Source organism: Gadus morhua, chromosome 20 (genome assembly GCF_902167405.1).
Source record: "Gadus morhua chromosome 20, gadMor3.0, whole genome shotgun sequence".
Lineage (NCBI taxonomy): Eukaryota > Metazoa > Chordata > Actinopteri > Gadiformes > Gadidae > Gadus > Gadus morhua.
Window position 1 is genome coordinate 5,098,902 of NC_044067.1, and position 12,436 is coordinate 5,111,337.

At 48.3% G+C, this 12,436-nt stretch overlaps 1 protein-coding gene across 4 annotated transcripts in view; it reads left to right on the top strand.

Moving 5' to 3' along the window:
* LOC115533321 (protein TANC1) overlaps nt 1–8,444 on the top strand; it is a 134,566-nt gene extending 126,122 nt beyond the window's left edge. For all 4 annotated transcript variants that reach the window (XM_030343774.1, XM_030343776.1, XM_030343777.1 and 1 more), the window contains exons 22-26: nt 596–728; nt 1,985–2,076; nt 3,553–3,699; nt 4,528–4,628; nt 5,749–8,444. In XM_030343774.1, coding sequence (XP_030199634.1) covers nt 596–728; nt 1,985–2,076; nt 3,553–3,699; nt 4,528–4,628; nt 5,749–7,369 — 2,094 coding nt within the window. In that variant the 3' untranslated portion in view covers nt 7,370–8,444. The remainder of the gene's footprint in view (nt 1–595; nt 729–1,984; nt 2,077–3,552; nt 3,700–4,527; nt 4,629–5,748) is intronic.
* The last annotated feature ends 3,992 nt before the right edge of the window (nt 8,445–12,436 follow it).

Consider the following 12,436-nt stretch of genomic DNA (forward strand, 5'->3'; position numbering starts at 1 on the left):
AAAGCTATACAAGCTATAAATATTACAAAATGACTCCATTAATGCAGGCTATGTGGAAAATGCGCCGACTTTGGCTCAGCCTGGCTCCGCCCTCTTCCGCTACGTAGTTAAGATGGCTGCCGTTGAGTACGAAAAGTGTACATCGATCCACACTTAGCGACTGATTTGAGTACACCATCCGGGTCCTTTCAGTACCCTTATTTTCGCCTGATCTGAATTTAAAACGTCCTACGTACGTACTCAAACGAAGGCTAGTAAGTACGGATAGTATGGATATTGGAACACAGCACAGGTTTCAGGTCGGAGCCCTAATCTCTGAAGGCCTTGAGCAAGATGCCTCACCCCTTACCTGCTCATCAATAACATCTTAACACACAGTGAGACTCTTTGGATTCCAGCTGAAAGTCAAAAGAGTCAAGAACCAGATTCAGACACAGCACCTTGCAGTGCTGTGTTTCTGCTGTAGCTGCACCACTGTAGTGACCTTGCAGTGCTGTGTTAATCTCGGTGCACCACTGTAGTGACCATGCGGTGCTATGTTAATCTCGGTGCACCACTGTAGTGACCTTGCGGTGCTGTGTTGTTACTGCTGTAGGTGCAGTACCTGGTGGAGCGTGGGGCGGTGGTGGAGCACGTGGACTACTCGGGGATGCGGCCACTGGACCGCGCCATCGGCTGCAGGAACACGTCGGTGGTGGTGACTCTGCTGAAGAAGGGAGCCAAGCTGGGTGAGTTCCTGGTCGCCTGGACCCCGGCCGACAGCAGCAGCAGCCGCCGCCGTGCGAGTGCATGTGACGCATCCATTAGCGATGCATTTAGATGGCCCCGCGATACATTCGGTTCCATTTATTCACTTTAGTCAAATGGATGATGCTTAGTTTTAGTTTACTTTCAGTGACTCACTCCATAGCAAAGTTACTTTTAGTTCCTTATTTCTGTGTGTGTCTGTGTTCGTGTATGTGCCTGTGTATGTGTTTTGTTGTGTGTGTTTGTTTGAATGCGCATGTTCTTCAATCAATTTCTGTGCTTTTGGGCCAATGTAAGGATGTGACCTCCTGACCTTCACCTGAATGGAAAGCATAGTGTTAAACAGCTAGTCAACAGTCCTGTTCAACAGCTAGTCAGCAGTCCTGTTCAACAGCTAGTCACCAGTCCTGTTCAACAGCTAGTCAACAGTCCTGTTCAACAGCTAGTCAACAGTCCTGTTCAACAGCTAGTCAGCAGTCCTGTTCAACCGCTAGTCAACAGTCCTGTTCAACAGCTAGTCAGCAGTCCTGTTCAACCGCTAGTCAACAATCCTCTTCAACAGCTAGTCATCACCAGTCATGTTCAGCAGCCAGTCAACAGTCCTGTTCAACAGCTAGTCACCAGTCCTGTTCAACAGCTAGTCAACAGTCCTCTTCACCATCTAGTCAACAGTCAACTGACTGATTGGGCTAAGTAGACACATCTCCTGCCTTTTTCCTCAATTAGCCGTGTATGCAAATTGCTAAATTGATAGTAAACATCCTCATGGTCCCTGTAGTGCAGTAAGCAGTGTATGCTTAGTGCTAATAGAGAGCTTTTTAATATTTCCCTGTAGCACAGTTGGAAGTGTAGCTACTCATTTTAGCATTTTAGCAGGACTAAGGTGGAGCGTCTAGGGAGAGGTTGGCATCTTAGTTAGGATGCTGGGTTTCTATTGGTCCGCTGGGACCTGTTCCCCTCCCTGCATGTGGGCTCTTCCCCCTCTCCTCTTCCTCTTTAACACTCTTCTCTCTCTTTTTAACTGCTTTCAATTAAAAAAAATAACCTAAGGCTACAGAACATCGCCTTATGATCGATCAGGTACAATCTTTAGGTAACTTTACCTCGTACCAAATTCAACGTGAATACAACCACTATCTGTAGACGGAGAGCCGTGGACATAACACCTGGCGTGTGTGTGTGTGTGTGTGTGTGTGTGTGTGTGTGTGTGTGTGTGTGTGTGTGTGTGTGTGTGCAGGGAACGCCGCGTGGGCCATGGCTACGTCTAAACCTGACATCCTCATCATCCTCCTGCAGAAGCTGATGGAGGAGGGAAATCTGCTCTACAAGGTACGAACCGTTTGACATGTTCCACGTGTATTATACGTTCGGTATGTTTAGGATCACAGTAACGAGGTCAGCTGATCAGAGCACTTGGCTCTACCGCCTAAAGCATACGTGTGTGTGTGTGTGTGTGTGTGTGTGTGTGTGTGTGTGTGTGTGTGTGTGTGTGTGTGTGTGTGTGTGTGTGTGTGTGTGTGTGTGTGTGTGTGGAGATGCTCTTCATGCTGTGTAGTATTGAGTGAGGTTGAGGATGTGGTGGGGCGTTGTGAGGGGTTGTAAGGACGTCAGGTGACTTGAGGATGTTTGATGACATGAGCCGTGAGTGTGAGGATTTGAGGATGTGCGAGGACGTGAGAGTTTGAGGAAGTGTGAGGATGTCAGGACATAAGGATGTGAGGGTGTGACGATCTGTGAGTGTCAGGATGTGAGAGTGAGGATGTGGGAGTGTGAGGATGTGCGAGGGTGTCAGGATGTGGGGGCGTGGGGCTGTGTGCGGCTAGTACGTCATTATGTAACGATGTGTGAGGGTATGATGATCTAATTTAGATTTGGATGAAAGAGAGGTGGCCTTCTGCACATCACGGCTCAATGAAGGACACACAGATGAGAGGACGAATGATGTATGTTTGTTTGTGATGTGTGTGTTGCCGGGGTGGGTTTGTGTGAGTGTGTACTGCTACACAAGTAAACCATGATGGATGCATGACATTTACCTTATTGAGTTTTTCTGGCAGGATGACGATCCACTCTGGTGTGTGTGTGTGCGTGTGCGTGTGCGTGTGCGTGTGCGTGTGTGTGTGAATAGCCCTCCGTTATCTCCTCATCTTGTTTATTATTTCTGTTCTGCTCGTCAACATGGTTCATCCTCTCCTCGTGTTTCCTCGTCTCCTTTCCTCCTCTCCTGTTTCTTCCTCTCCTCTCCTTGTGTTTCTTCCTTTCCTCTCCCCTCCTCTCCTCCTCTCCTCTCTTCTCCTCTCCTTGTGTTTCTTCCTTTCCTCTCCTCTCTTCTCCTCTCCTTGTGATCCGTTCTCTCTTCTCCTCGTGTTTCTTCTTCTCCTCATGTCCTCTCGGTGTTTCATCCTCTCCTCGTGTTCCCTCCTCTCCTCATGTCCTCACTGCGTTTCATCCTCTCCTCATTTCCTCTCTGTGTTTCATCCTCTCCTCGTGTTTCCTCCTCTCCTCATGTCCTCACTGCGTTTCATCCTCTCCTCGTGTTCCCTCCTCTCCTCATGTCCTCACTGCGTTTCATCCTCCTCTCCTCGTGTTCCCTCCTCTCCTCATGTCCTCACTGCGTTTCATCCTCTCCTCGTGTTCCCTCCTCTCCTCATGTCCTCACTGCGTTTCATCCTCTCCTCGTGTTCCCTCCTCTCCTCATGTCCTCACTGCGTTTCATCCTCCTCTCCTCGTGTTCCCTCCTCTCCTCATGTCCTCCCTGCGTTTCATCCTCTCCCCTCCTCCTCCTCCTCTCTCTGTGTGTTGCAGAAGGGGAAGATGAAGGAGGCAGCCCAGAGGTACCAGTATGCCCTCCGGAAGTTTCCCAGGGAGGGCTTCGGAGACGACCTGAAAGCCTTCAAAGAGCTCCGGGTCTCGCTGTACCTCAACCTCTCCCGCTGCCGCAGGAAAACCAACGTGAGTCCCGAGGCTGGTCGTGTTTCCTCCTGAACAGCCAATGACGTGTCTGTAGCGTCTTGTTTAATTTGTATCACAAGGAGAGCACAGGTGGCTAACAGGACTAGTTGGTGACTAGTGACTGGACTAGTTAACAGGCTGCTGTACTGTTTATTCGTTTATTCGTTTATTCGGATCCCCATTAGCTGATGCCAAAGACACCAGCTACTCTTCCTGGGGTCCACTGTGTTCGGTACATGACAGAGTGTGGACAGATCTAGGTGGAAGGCATCAGCCTGTGTTGCTATTAGTGATCATAATATTGCTCCTGGCTAGCCTGTTGATTCAGTTTAAGTGTTGGTTGTACCTTTGAGTCGTCAGCTGTGTGCGATGTTGAAGTTATTTTTTAATACTGTTAAATACTAAATGTATCTTCATGAATCAATACTTCATTTACATGGTCACATTTATGCATTTGTATTTTTTGGAACGAAAATAATTCAAGTAATATATCTGGACCTGACATCACTTAAATTCTCATTGAGCTAATTGTTTCGGGCAAGTTTAAAACGTACTAATGGTGATGAGGTAGCATCAGTGTAAAGCAGCGCTCGTTCGCTGAATACACAGTGGCATGCTGCCAGACTCTTTAAAGTGTCGTACTTTTCCATGACAACCTAAAGGGGTACTCTTAGGCTCTGGCAGAGTGGTTCAAAGTGCTGGCCTTCAAGTTCTGATCAACTGGTTACTTTCACACTTTCACTCTCACCATTGCGACTTTTCTTCTCGCTAACGATCCTGGTAAAAGCTTTGCCGGAGCAGTAGTTGATGGTGTCTTGTTGTCTGCAGGACTTTGGCATGGCTGAGGAGTTTGCCTCGAAGGCACTGGAGCTGAAGCCCAAGTCCTACGAAGCCTACTACGCACGCGCCCGGGCCAAGAGAAGCAGCAGGTAGGCCTCTTCAACCCAGACCAGGGATCCACACCAGGAAACACCCAGCAAGACATCTCCCAAACCAGTTTAGGATCATTCTTATTGTTTTATCTGATCTCGGTTTCTTGTAGAGCAGGACTAATCATGCATGCAGCACTGTTGGATGTACATAATGTTGAGTAAGAGGCCAGTTCATAGGGAGTTTGTAACTTCTTTCAAAGGTAAACCCTGGTTCTCTGAAACATGATCAGCTATGAGTTAACTCAGGCCCACGGTTACCTGCGTAGCACTGCTGATTCCTCTGGAAGCCAAGCAGGGCTACTCATGGTCTGTCCTTAGATGGGAGACCAGTCACCAGACGGATTTGGTAGTGGTGTTGTTGGGCCAGTAGGGGGTGCGCGTCCGTATGGCCTGTGTAACATCCCCTGTTCCACAGGATAGAAGAACAGTGGATGAACATTTGGCGACTCTCTGTGGCCCCTAAAGATCCAAGGGATCTGGTCGTGAGAGCAGCGGGGCTAACCCGTCGTCCTGGCTCTCTGCCACCTGATCATTCTCTGGTCTCTCATTGGACGGTTGAATCCGTCCCTCCACTGCGAGAGTCGGTGTGTGGTGAGCCTTCTGTTGCTAACCACACACCGAGTGGAGGAGATCTTGTGTGTATACACACACACACACACACACACACACACACACTATTTGCCTTCAAAAGTGTGACTCATTATTTTTGTTCAAGCGTTTAAATAATTCAGCGAATGCTTCATCTGTCAATATCCGACTGTTGTTAATGATGCGATGAGGGTGCATCGATGTAGAACTCAAAAGGAGACCCCAAGCTGTGTCCAGCAGGGGGCACTCGCTGTGACGGCCTCGAGTGAGGACTGATGGTTCTAAAAGAGTTTGACAGCTCCTACAACGTCGTTAACCCATGAAGCCACCCAGCAACAAGCTCAATCAGATGGTTCGTTCTGAGTGTACACGCAGAGGTTTATTTCCATTGCACGGCGTGTCCGTGCAATGGAAATAAACCTCTGCGTGTACACTCAGAACGAACCCTCTCTGATTGGTTAACGCCGTGCCCGGTCCGGGTAACGTCTGAATCACGGCCGACGTGCGTCTCTCTCCCCTCCGTCCGCAGGCAGTTCACCGCCGCCATGGCCGACCTGCACGAGGCGGCCAAGCTGTGCCCCAACAACCGCGAGATCCGCCGCCTGCTGGCCCGCGTGGACGAGGAGTGCAAGCAGATGCAGCGCGCCCAGGTCAAGCCCTCCCAGCCCGGGGCCTCCGGCGCCACCAGCCAGGGGGCCTCCGGGGGCCACGACTCGGACATGGAGCCCGAGGAAGGGCAGGCGGAACACCCGGAGCAGCGGCTCTGCAGGAGCCTGGAGGGCCAGAGGAACATCCTGGAGGAGGAGGACGAGGACGAGGACGAGGACGAGGAGTCCCTGCAGGCCGAGGGCCACTGGCCCCAGAACGCGTACTCCCTCAGCAGGGTCCCGCCCGCCGAGACGCTGAGCACGGGCCACCAGAACCACGGGGCCCGGCCCGGCTCGCCCCCGGGGCCAGGCCGGCTGCCCCCGCACCGGTACCCCCGGGAGCACCGGGAGGCCCTGGCCCAGCAGGGCCTGGTCCTCCAGTCCACCAAGCAGGCGCAGATCGTCAAGACCAACCAGCACATGAGCGGGGGGGGGCGTCCCGCCGGATCCAAGTCGCAGTACGGCCCCTCCAGCCCGCTGCCCAGCAGACGCATGTCCAGCGCGCTGAAGGCGGGCCCCGGCATCGACATCAGCCCTCTGCCGACCCCCGCCGACGAGCCCGTGTACGGCGAGCGCTTTTCCCTGGCGACCACCGCCATGGTCCACCACGGCGACGGCGACGGGCCACACCTCTCCCAGACCTCCTCCTACTGCAGCAGCAGCAGCTCCTCTAAGGGCCCGGGCCAGGAGCCCGTGTCCAGCCACTCCGGCTCCTCCCTGGACGGGCTGGCCTGCTCGGGCCCCCTGCTGGAGCCGGGGAAGGAGGCGGGGTGCTCCGGCTCCCAGGCGGGCTGCGGCAGCATCAGGGTGTCCAGCTCCACCTCCAGCCTGGCCTCCAGCAGCAGCCAGTCGGAGAGCGGCAAGCTGGGCCCCGACGTCCGCTCCAAGACCTCGGACAAGGCCAAGCACAGCCAGCCGGCCGGCAGCGGTGGCGGCAGCGGTGGCAGCAGCGGTGGCGGCGGCGGCGGCGACTGGAAGCCCCGGCCCTTCATGGGCGTCATGGATAAGACGGCCCGCTTTCAGCAGCAGCTGCAGCTGCAGCAGCAGCAGCAGATGCAGATGCAGCAGATGCAGCTGAGCCACCAGGGCCCGTTGTGCGGGGGCCGGACCTGGCAGAACCACTCCATGGACGTCCCGATGGGGCACAGCGCAGGGCGCGGCCTGGGCATGCAGTCCATGAGCTGCGACCTGCCCTTCGGCAAAATGCTGAGCGCTTACCAGGAGCAGCAGCCGCCGCCGCCGCACAAGCCCGCCCCCCCCCACGCTGCCCTGCCCATGGGCAGCCTGCAGAACGGCGTCCACGGCAACGACTTCACCGATAAGTTCTGCCAGGCGGCCGCCTTCTACAAACAGTCCAAGCCGGCGTTGGCCATGCAGCACCCGTTCATGGGCGCGCCGCCCGTTCCGCCCGGTCTGACCCGGGACAACCCGGCCCGGGACAACCCCGCGCTCCACGTCTCCGCCATCAAACCAAAGCGATCGTTTATAGAGTCCAACGTCTAATTTATTTTCTGGGGTTCGTCGTCACATCGCACACACACTAGCAAAAAAAAAAGAAAGTTCGACGATTTTCGTTTTTTTTTTTTTTTCCGTGTTTCCTCTTTAAAAGGTTTTTCGTTTGATTCAAGTGAGCGACCAACGCTTGCCCCCCCCGCCCCCCCTTGGTGAAGACAGACCACAGACTGTACCCCTGGCCCGCTGGCTGGCTGGCTGGCGGTTCTGCCAACACGTTCCACGGTTCAGCCAAGCTGAAGACACCTCAGTGGGCGTGTCCAGAACGCCGTGCTCCTAGAGACTTAACGGCGACAGCTAGCACTTTAAGAATGCATCAAGGGCCTTTTTTTTCAAAGTGCTTAAAACAATAGATCCTTTATGCTAGCATCGTGTTATTAGTGTGCAGAGATGTTACACAGCGGCTGTGTTTGAGTCCACGGTGCTGAGAGTCCACTTGGGAGACATTGAAGGACGGGCATTCCTATGTTCTGGCAAGGATGTTGTCGCTCCTGACTGTGTATATTATTATAAATACGTATTTCCTTTTGAGGGAAGGTCTGTGTCAAGTGTATTGACTCGTATACAGTCGTGTATTTTGAATTGTTTTTATTTTCTGCACAGTTTTGTTGAAGATGGTGTTCTGAAAATGTATTTGTTTAATATGTTTGTACATTCTATAAATCGGCCATTAACATTGGAAGTAAATCCTCCTTGTATCTGCTTGTTGTTAGCCGTGTAGTTTATTTATTTACAGCGCCTCTGGCTTGGTTCATTGTAAAAGCAATATATTTTATATAGTTATTTTTGCACAGCTACTAAGACATTTTACGATTCAGAATAATATTCGGCTTAAGTGCATGCATCCGTTGCAGTTTATAAGAAAGAGTTCAAAATAAATATTTAAAAAAATACAAATATTGTTTGGCGGCATTGTGCCATTAGCTCTATTTTACTACAATATGTATGTTACTCGCCATTCGTTGCCATGTTTTCAGTATTGTGAGCTGTCTTAGCTGTGACCACATGCTGTAATAGGACTTCCTGCCATCGCCATCGTGGGAAATAAAGGCATCACTAAGAAAGACGAAGCGCATTTGGCTTTTTATTGTTGGGCATAAAAACACAGCTGGAGCTGTGAACACGCAGTGCTAAAGCCCCCTCAATGGGCCTCATAAACCTTATTAAAAGCTTATTAAAAGGCTGTGAATTCATCCCCTGAGTCTAGGAGGTCTTTCCCTCTCCATCTTACCCTAAACACACCGTCTCTTTCACACGAGGGGGTCCGGTGCCTCGGCCCGCTTCCAGCGTGGAAGTGGAACTGCTTCATGGCGTCTCGCTCGTGACAAACGACGTCCCTGTCAAAAGTTGACAGATGTTATCAATAACATGTGATATCTCATGTCTAACATGATAAAGATTAAACATACAAATAACTAAACGGTTATAGTGTACATTTAAATTCAGCAGACACTTTTATCCAACGCGACTTGCATCCATTCGTAGACACCGACGGCGTATTCAACCATGCAAGGCGACAGCCAGATTGTCGGGAGCAGTCAGGGTAAGGTGTCTTGCTCAGGGAGACCTCGACACTCAGCTAGGAGGAGCTGGGGATAGCAACCTTCCGGTTACAAATCAACCTGCTCTAACTCCTGAGCTACTGCTGCCAAATTGCAAGAAAGTGTGAATAGATGAGAAACATGAATAGTTTTTGAATGATTGATGAGGGACCTGCAGGCATGACGGGGGCATTCATCTGCACCCTGGCGATAGGACACGGGAACCTGTCTGGAGTTCCTGAGATGGTGAGGCCTTCCTTCCGGACCTGAAACAACATTTGGGTTCATTGTCATAATTGGCAAATTGCACAAAAACTTCCATTACGTAAGTCACTGTGGGAGTGTGTGGGGACTGGCTGGTTCAAGCAGTCTCACCTGGCCCGAGTCAGACTGATTGGACTCCGAGGGTGAGGCAGCACACCTGTTGTGCGTCGACTAATCAATGTGCACAGGTTAAGCCAGCAATCACTACACACACCGGGAGATCTCATGCATGGCAGCATGTTGCATCGCCTGCTCTATAGCGTTAGACTCAACCTTGGCAATGAACTCGACTGAAAAACAAACCATCAAACCGCACCAATAAGAACCCCACAACTGAAAACCAACCCCACCAATAAGAACCCCTGACACCAGAGCTCAAAAAACAACCCCTAACCCCACCCATAAAACCCCTTAACTGGATATATAATAACCTTCAAACCCCACCCATAAGAACCCCAGAACTGAAGAACCAACCCTAAACCCCATTCATAAGAACCCCTAACCCCACAACTGAAAACAAACCCTCAAATCCCACCAATAGCAACCCCTGACCCTAACTCTCGCTTTCCATTACCCTCAACCTAAGCACCCCCTTTCCCCTAAATCAATTGCGGCCCCCCCCAGGCAGAGCCATCTTTGTGACCCCTGACCTCTGTCCTCACTGCCTTGTTAAACCTTTGTAAAATGGTGCCCTGAACACATCCATACAAGTTACTTTTACCATACTATACAAATGCATAAATCATTGTCCAGTAGCATTAGATATTTTCCTTTTCAGTTAGCCCACTTAATCAAATAGCGCTCAAGCGCTCTCCTTTATTCATCTAACTCCCCCCACCCCCTCCCTCATTCTAATTCTAATTTTATTTTTTCCACTACATATACAACTGTACCATATCTTGACTCAATGTTTATATAACCTTCAATCATACATAATTTCTCTGTCTAACGATACATTCCACACTATTTAGTCCGTTGCCCTATTATGTTTTCCTCCTTTTTCTTTAAAGATGAGTAATAACTCTTTTCCTTATCTTATTTTGCCTACGCACGTTTAGGCCCCGCTATTCCCCGCTCATCGGGACACCCTTATTTGGTCCCATCTCGTCCTCACCGCGATTGAATATTAAAAAAAATTATAAATCAAATCTTTGAAGTGGCTGTAGGGCGCCATCTTCTGTTCAGATGACTTCATCAGATGACTCAGATGAAGTTTTTGGTTGGCATACTTTTTTTTTATTGACACAGCTCTATCTCCGGCTACAAGGCAAGGCAAGGCAATTTTATTTGCATGGCGCATTTCTTACATCAAGCAGTTCAATGTGCTTTACAGAGAAAAAAACAGCAGTAACATTTATAGTGAAGAAGTACATGCAAACAATATAATGAAAGACCTTCAAGTAAATTACACATGTACTATAAAAAGTAAAGGGAGAAAGGGGAATTTTTTTTTTAAAAAGACCTTCAGTAAGGTCAGACATTTCAGATATGAATCCGACATAGAATATAAATCGATTAGGATAAAATAAGAAAGAAGTATAAATCGATCAGAATAAAAATAAAAAAGAGAAGGAAAACATTAGAAATGTTAATAGTATGTATCACTGAAGAGCTTAGTCTTTAGCTTTGATTTAAAAATAGAAGTTGTGGCAGCGTTTTTAATTTCTTCTGGCAGTTTGTTCAAAAGTTTAGCTGCATAAACACTAAAGGCTGACTCACCACATTTTGTTTTGGCAGTAGTTTGAACCAAAAGATTTCTGTCGTCATGAAAAAAACATAAGGGGTAACACTGTCGATATTTATCCATTGAAACATAGGTGGTAACACCGTCGTTTTCATCAAATGAAACATGAGTGGTGACACTGTCGTTTTTCTTTGGTCGTCATGAATAAAACCATAAGGGGTAACACTGTTGTTTTTCTTTGGTCGTCATGAAAAAAACATAAGGGGTAACGCTGTTGTTTTTTATCAGTCGTCATGAAAAAACCATAAGGGGTAACACTGTCGTTTTTTATTGGGCGTCATGAAAAAAAAACATAAGGGAAACAACAGAAACAAACACATACATTTTAATGTCATGTATATCCTCTTTATTGATGATTGATTTTTGTGTATTGTCATCGCCTCAGTAGTGCAGTGGAGTGCACTCTGCCTAACCTACTGCTGACCGCGGCTCAATTTCTGTGGAAAACACAATATCTTTTATTTGAAACGTAATGCTATCATGTCTATTGCACTGCCATATATAACCACAGACATATTCAAATTACAAAGCTCAGTGGGAAGTGGAGAGAGCTGTGCGCTAACCCCCTGGAGACCGGGGTTCAAGTCCGGTTGATGTCCTCTATTGGTAGACACCTATCTCTATTTCATGCAAATTATAAAGTCCAGTATAACCATTGTGGTGACTTTATTCGGTGTCTTGATGGTGCATTGATATGTTAGGAGGTTAACACTCTAAACAGCTCAGGTTCGGATTCCTGCAAAAACGTTGACAGGGCTGACGCTGTTGTTTTTTATTGGTCAACATGGAAAAAACATGAGGGGAAACTGTTGTTTTTTTATCGGCCGTCATGAAATAAACACTGTCGATATTTATCAAATAAAACATAGGGGGTAACACTTGTTTTTCTTTGGTCGTCATGAAAAAAACCACAAGGGGTAACACTGTCGTTTTTTATTGGTTGTCATGAAAAAAAACATAAGGGGTAACACAGTTGTTTTTCATTGGTCGTCATGAAAAAAAACATAGGGGGCAACACTGTTGTTTTTCCTTGGTCGTCATGAAAAAAAACAAAAGGGGTAACACTGTTGTTTTTTATTGGTCGTCATGAAAAAAAACATAAGGGGTAACACTGTTGTTTTTTATTGGTCTTCATGAAAAAAACATAAGGGGTAACACTTGTTTTTATTGGTCTTCATGAAAAAAAACATAAGGGGTAACACTGTTGTTTTTTATTGGTCTTCATGAAAAAAAACATAAGGGGTAACACTGTTGTTTTTTATTGGTCATCATGAAAAAAACATAAAGGGTAACACTGTTGTCTTTGTCAAATAAAATATAATATAATATGTTTTTTTTCTTTAGTCGTCATGAAAAAAACCACAAGGGGTAACGCTGTTGATTTTTATTGGTCGTTATGAAAAAAAACACAAGGGGTAACACTGTCGCTTTCTATTGGTCGTCATGAAAAAAAACATAGGGGGCAACACTGTTGTTTTTCTTTGGTCGTCATGAAAAAAACCACAAGGG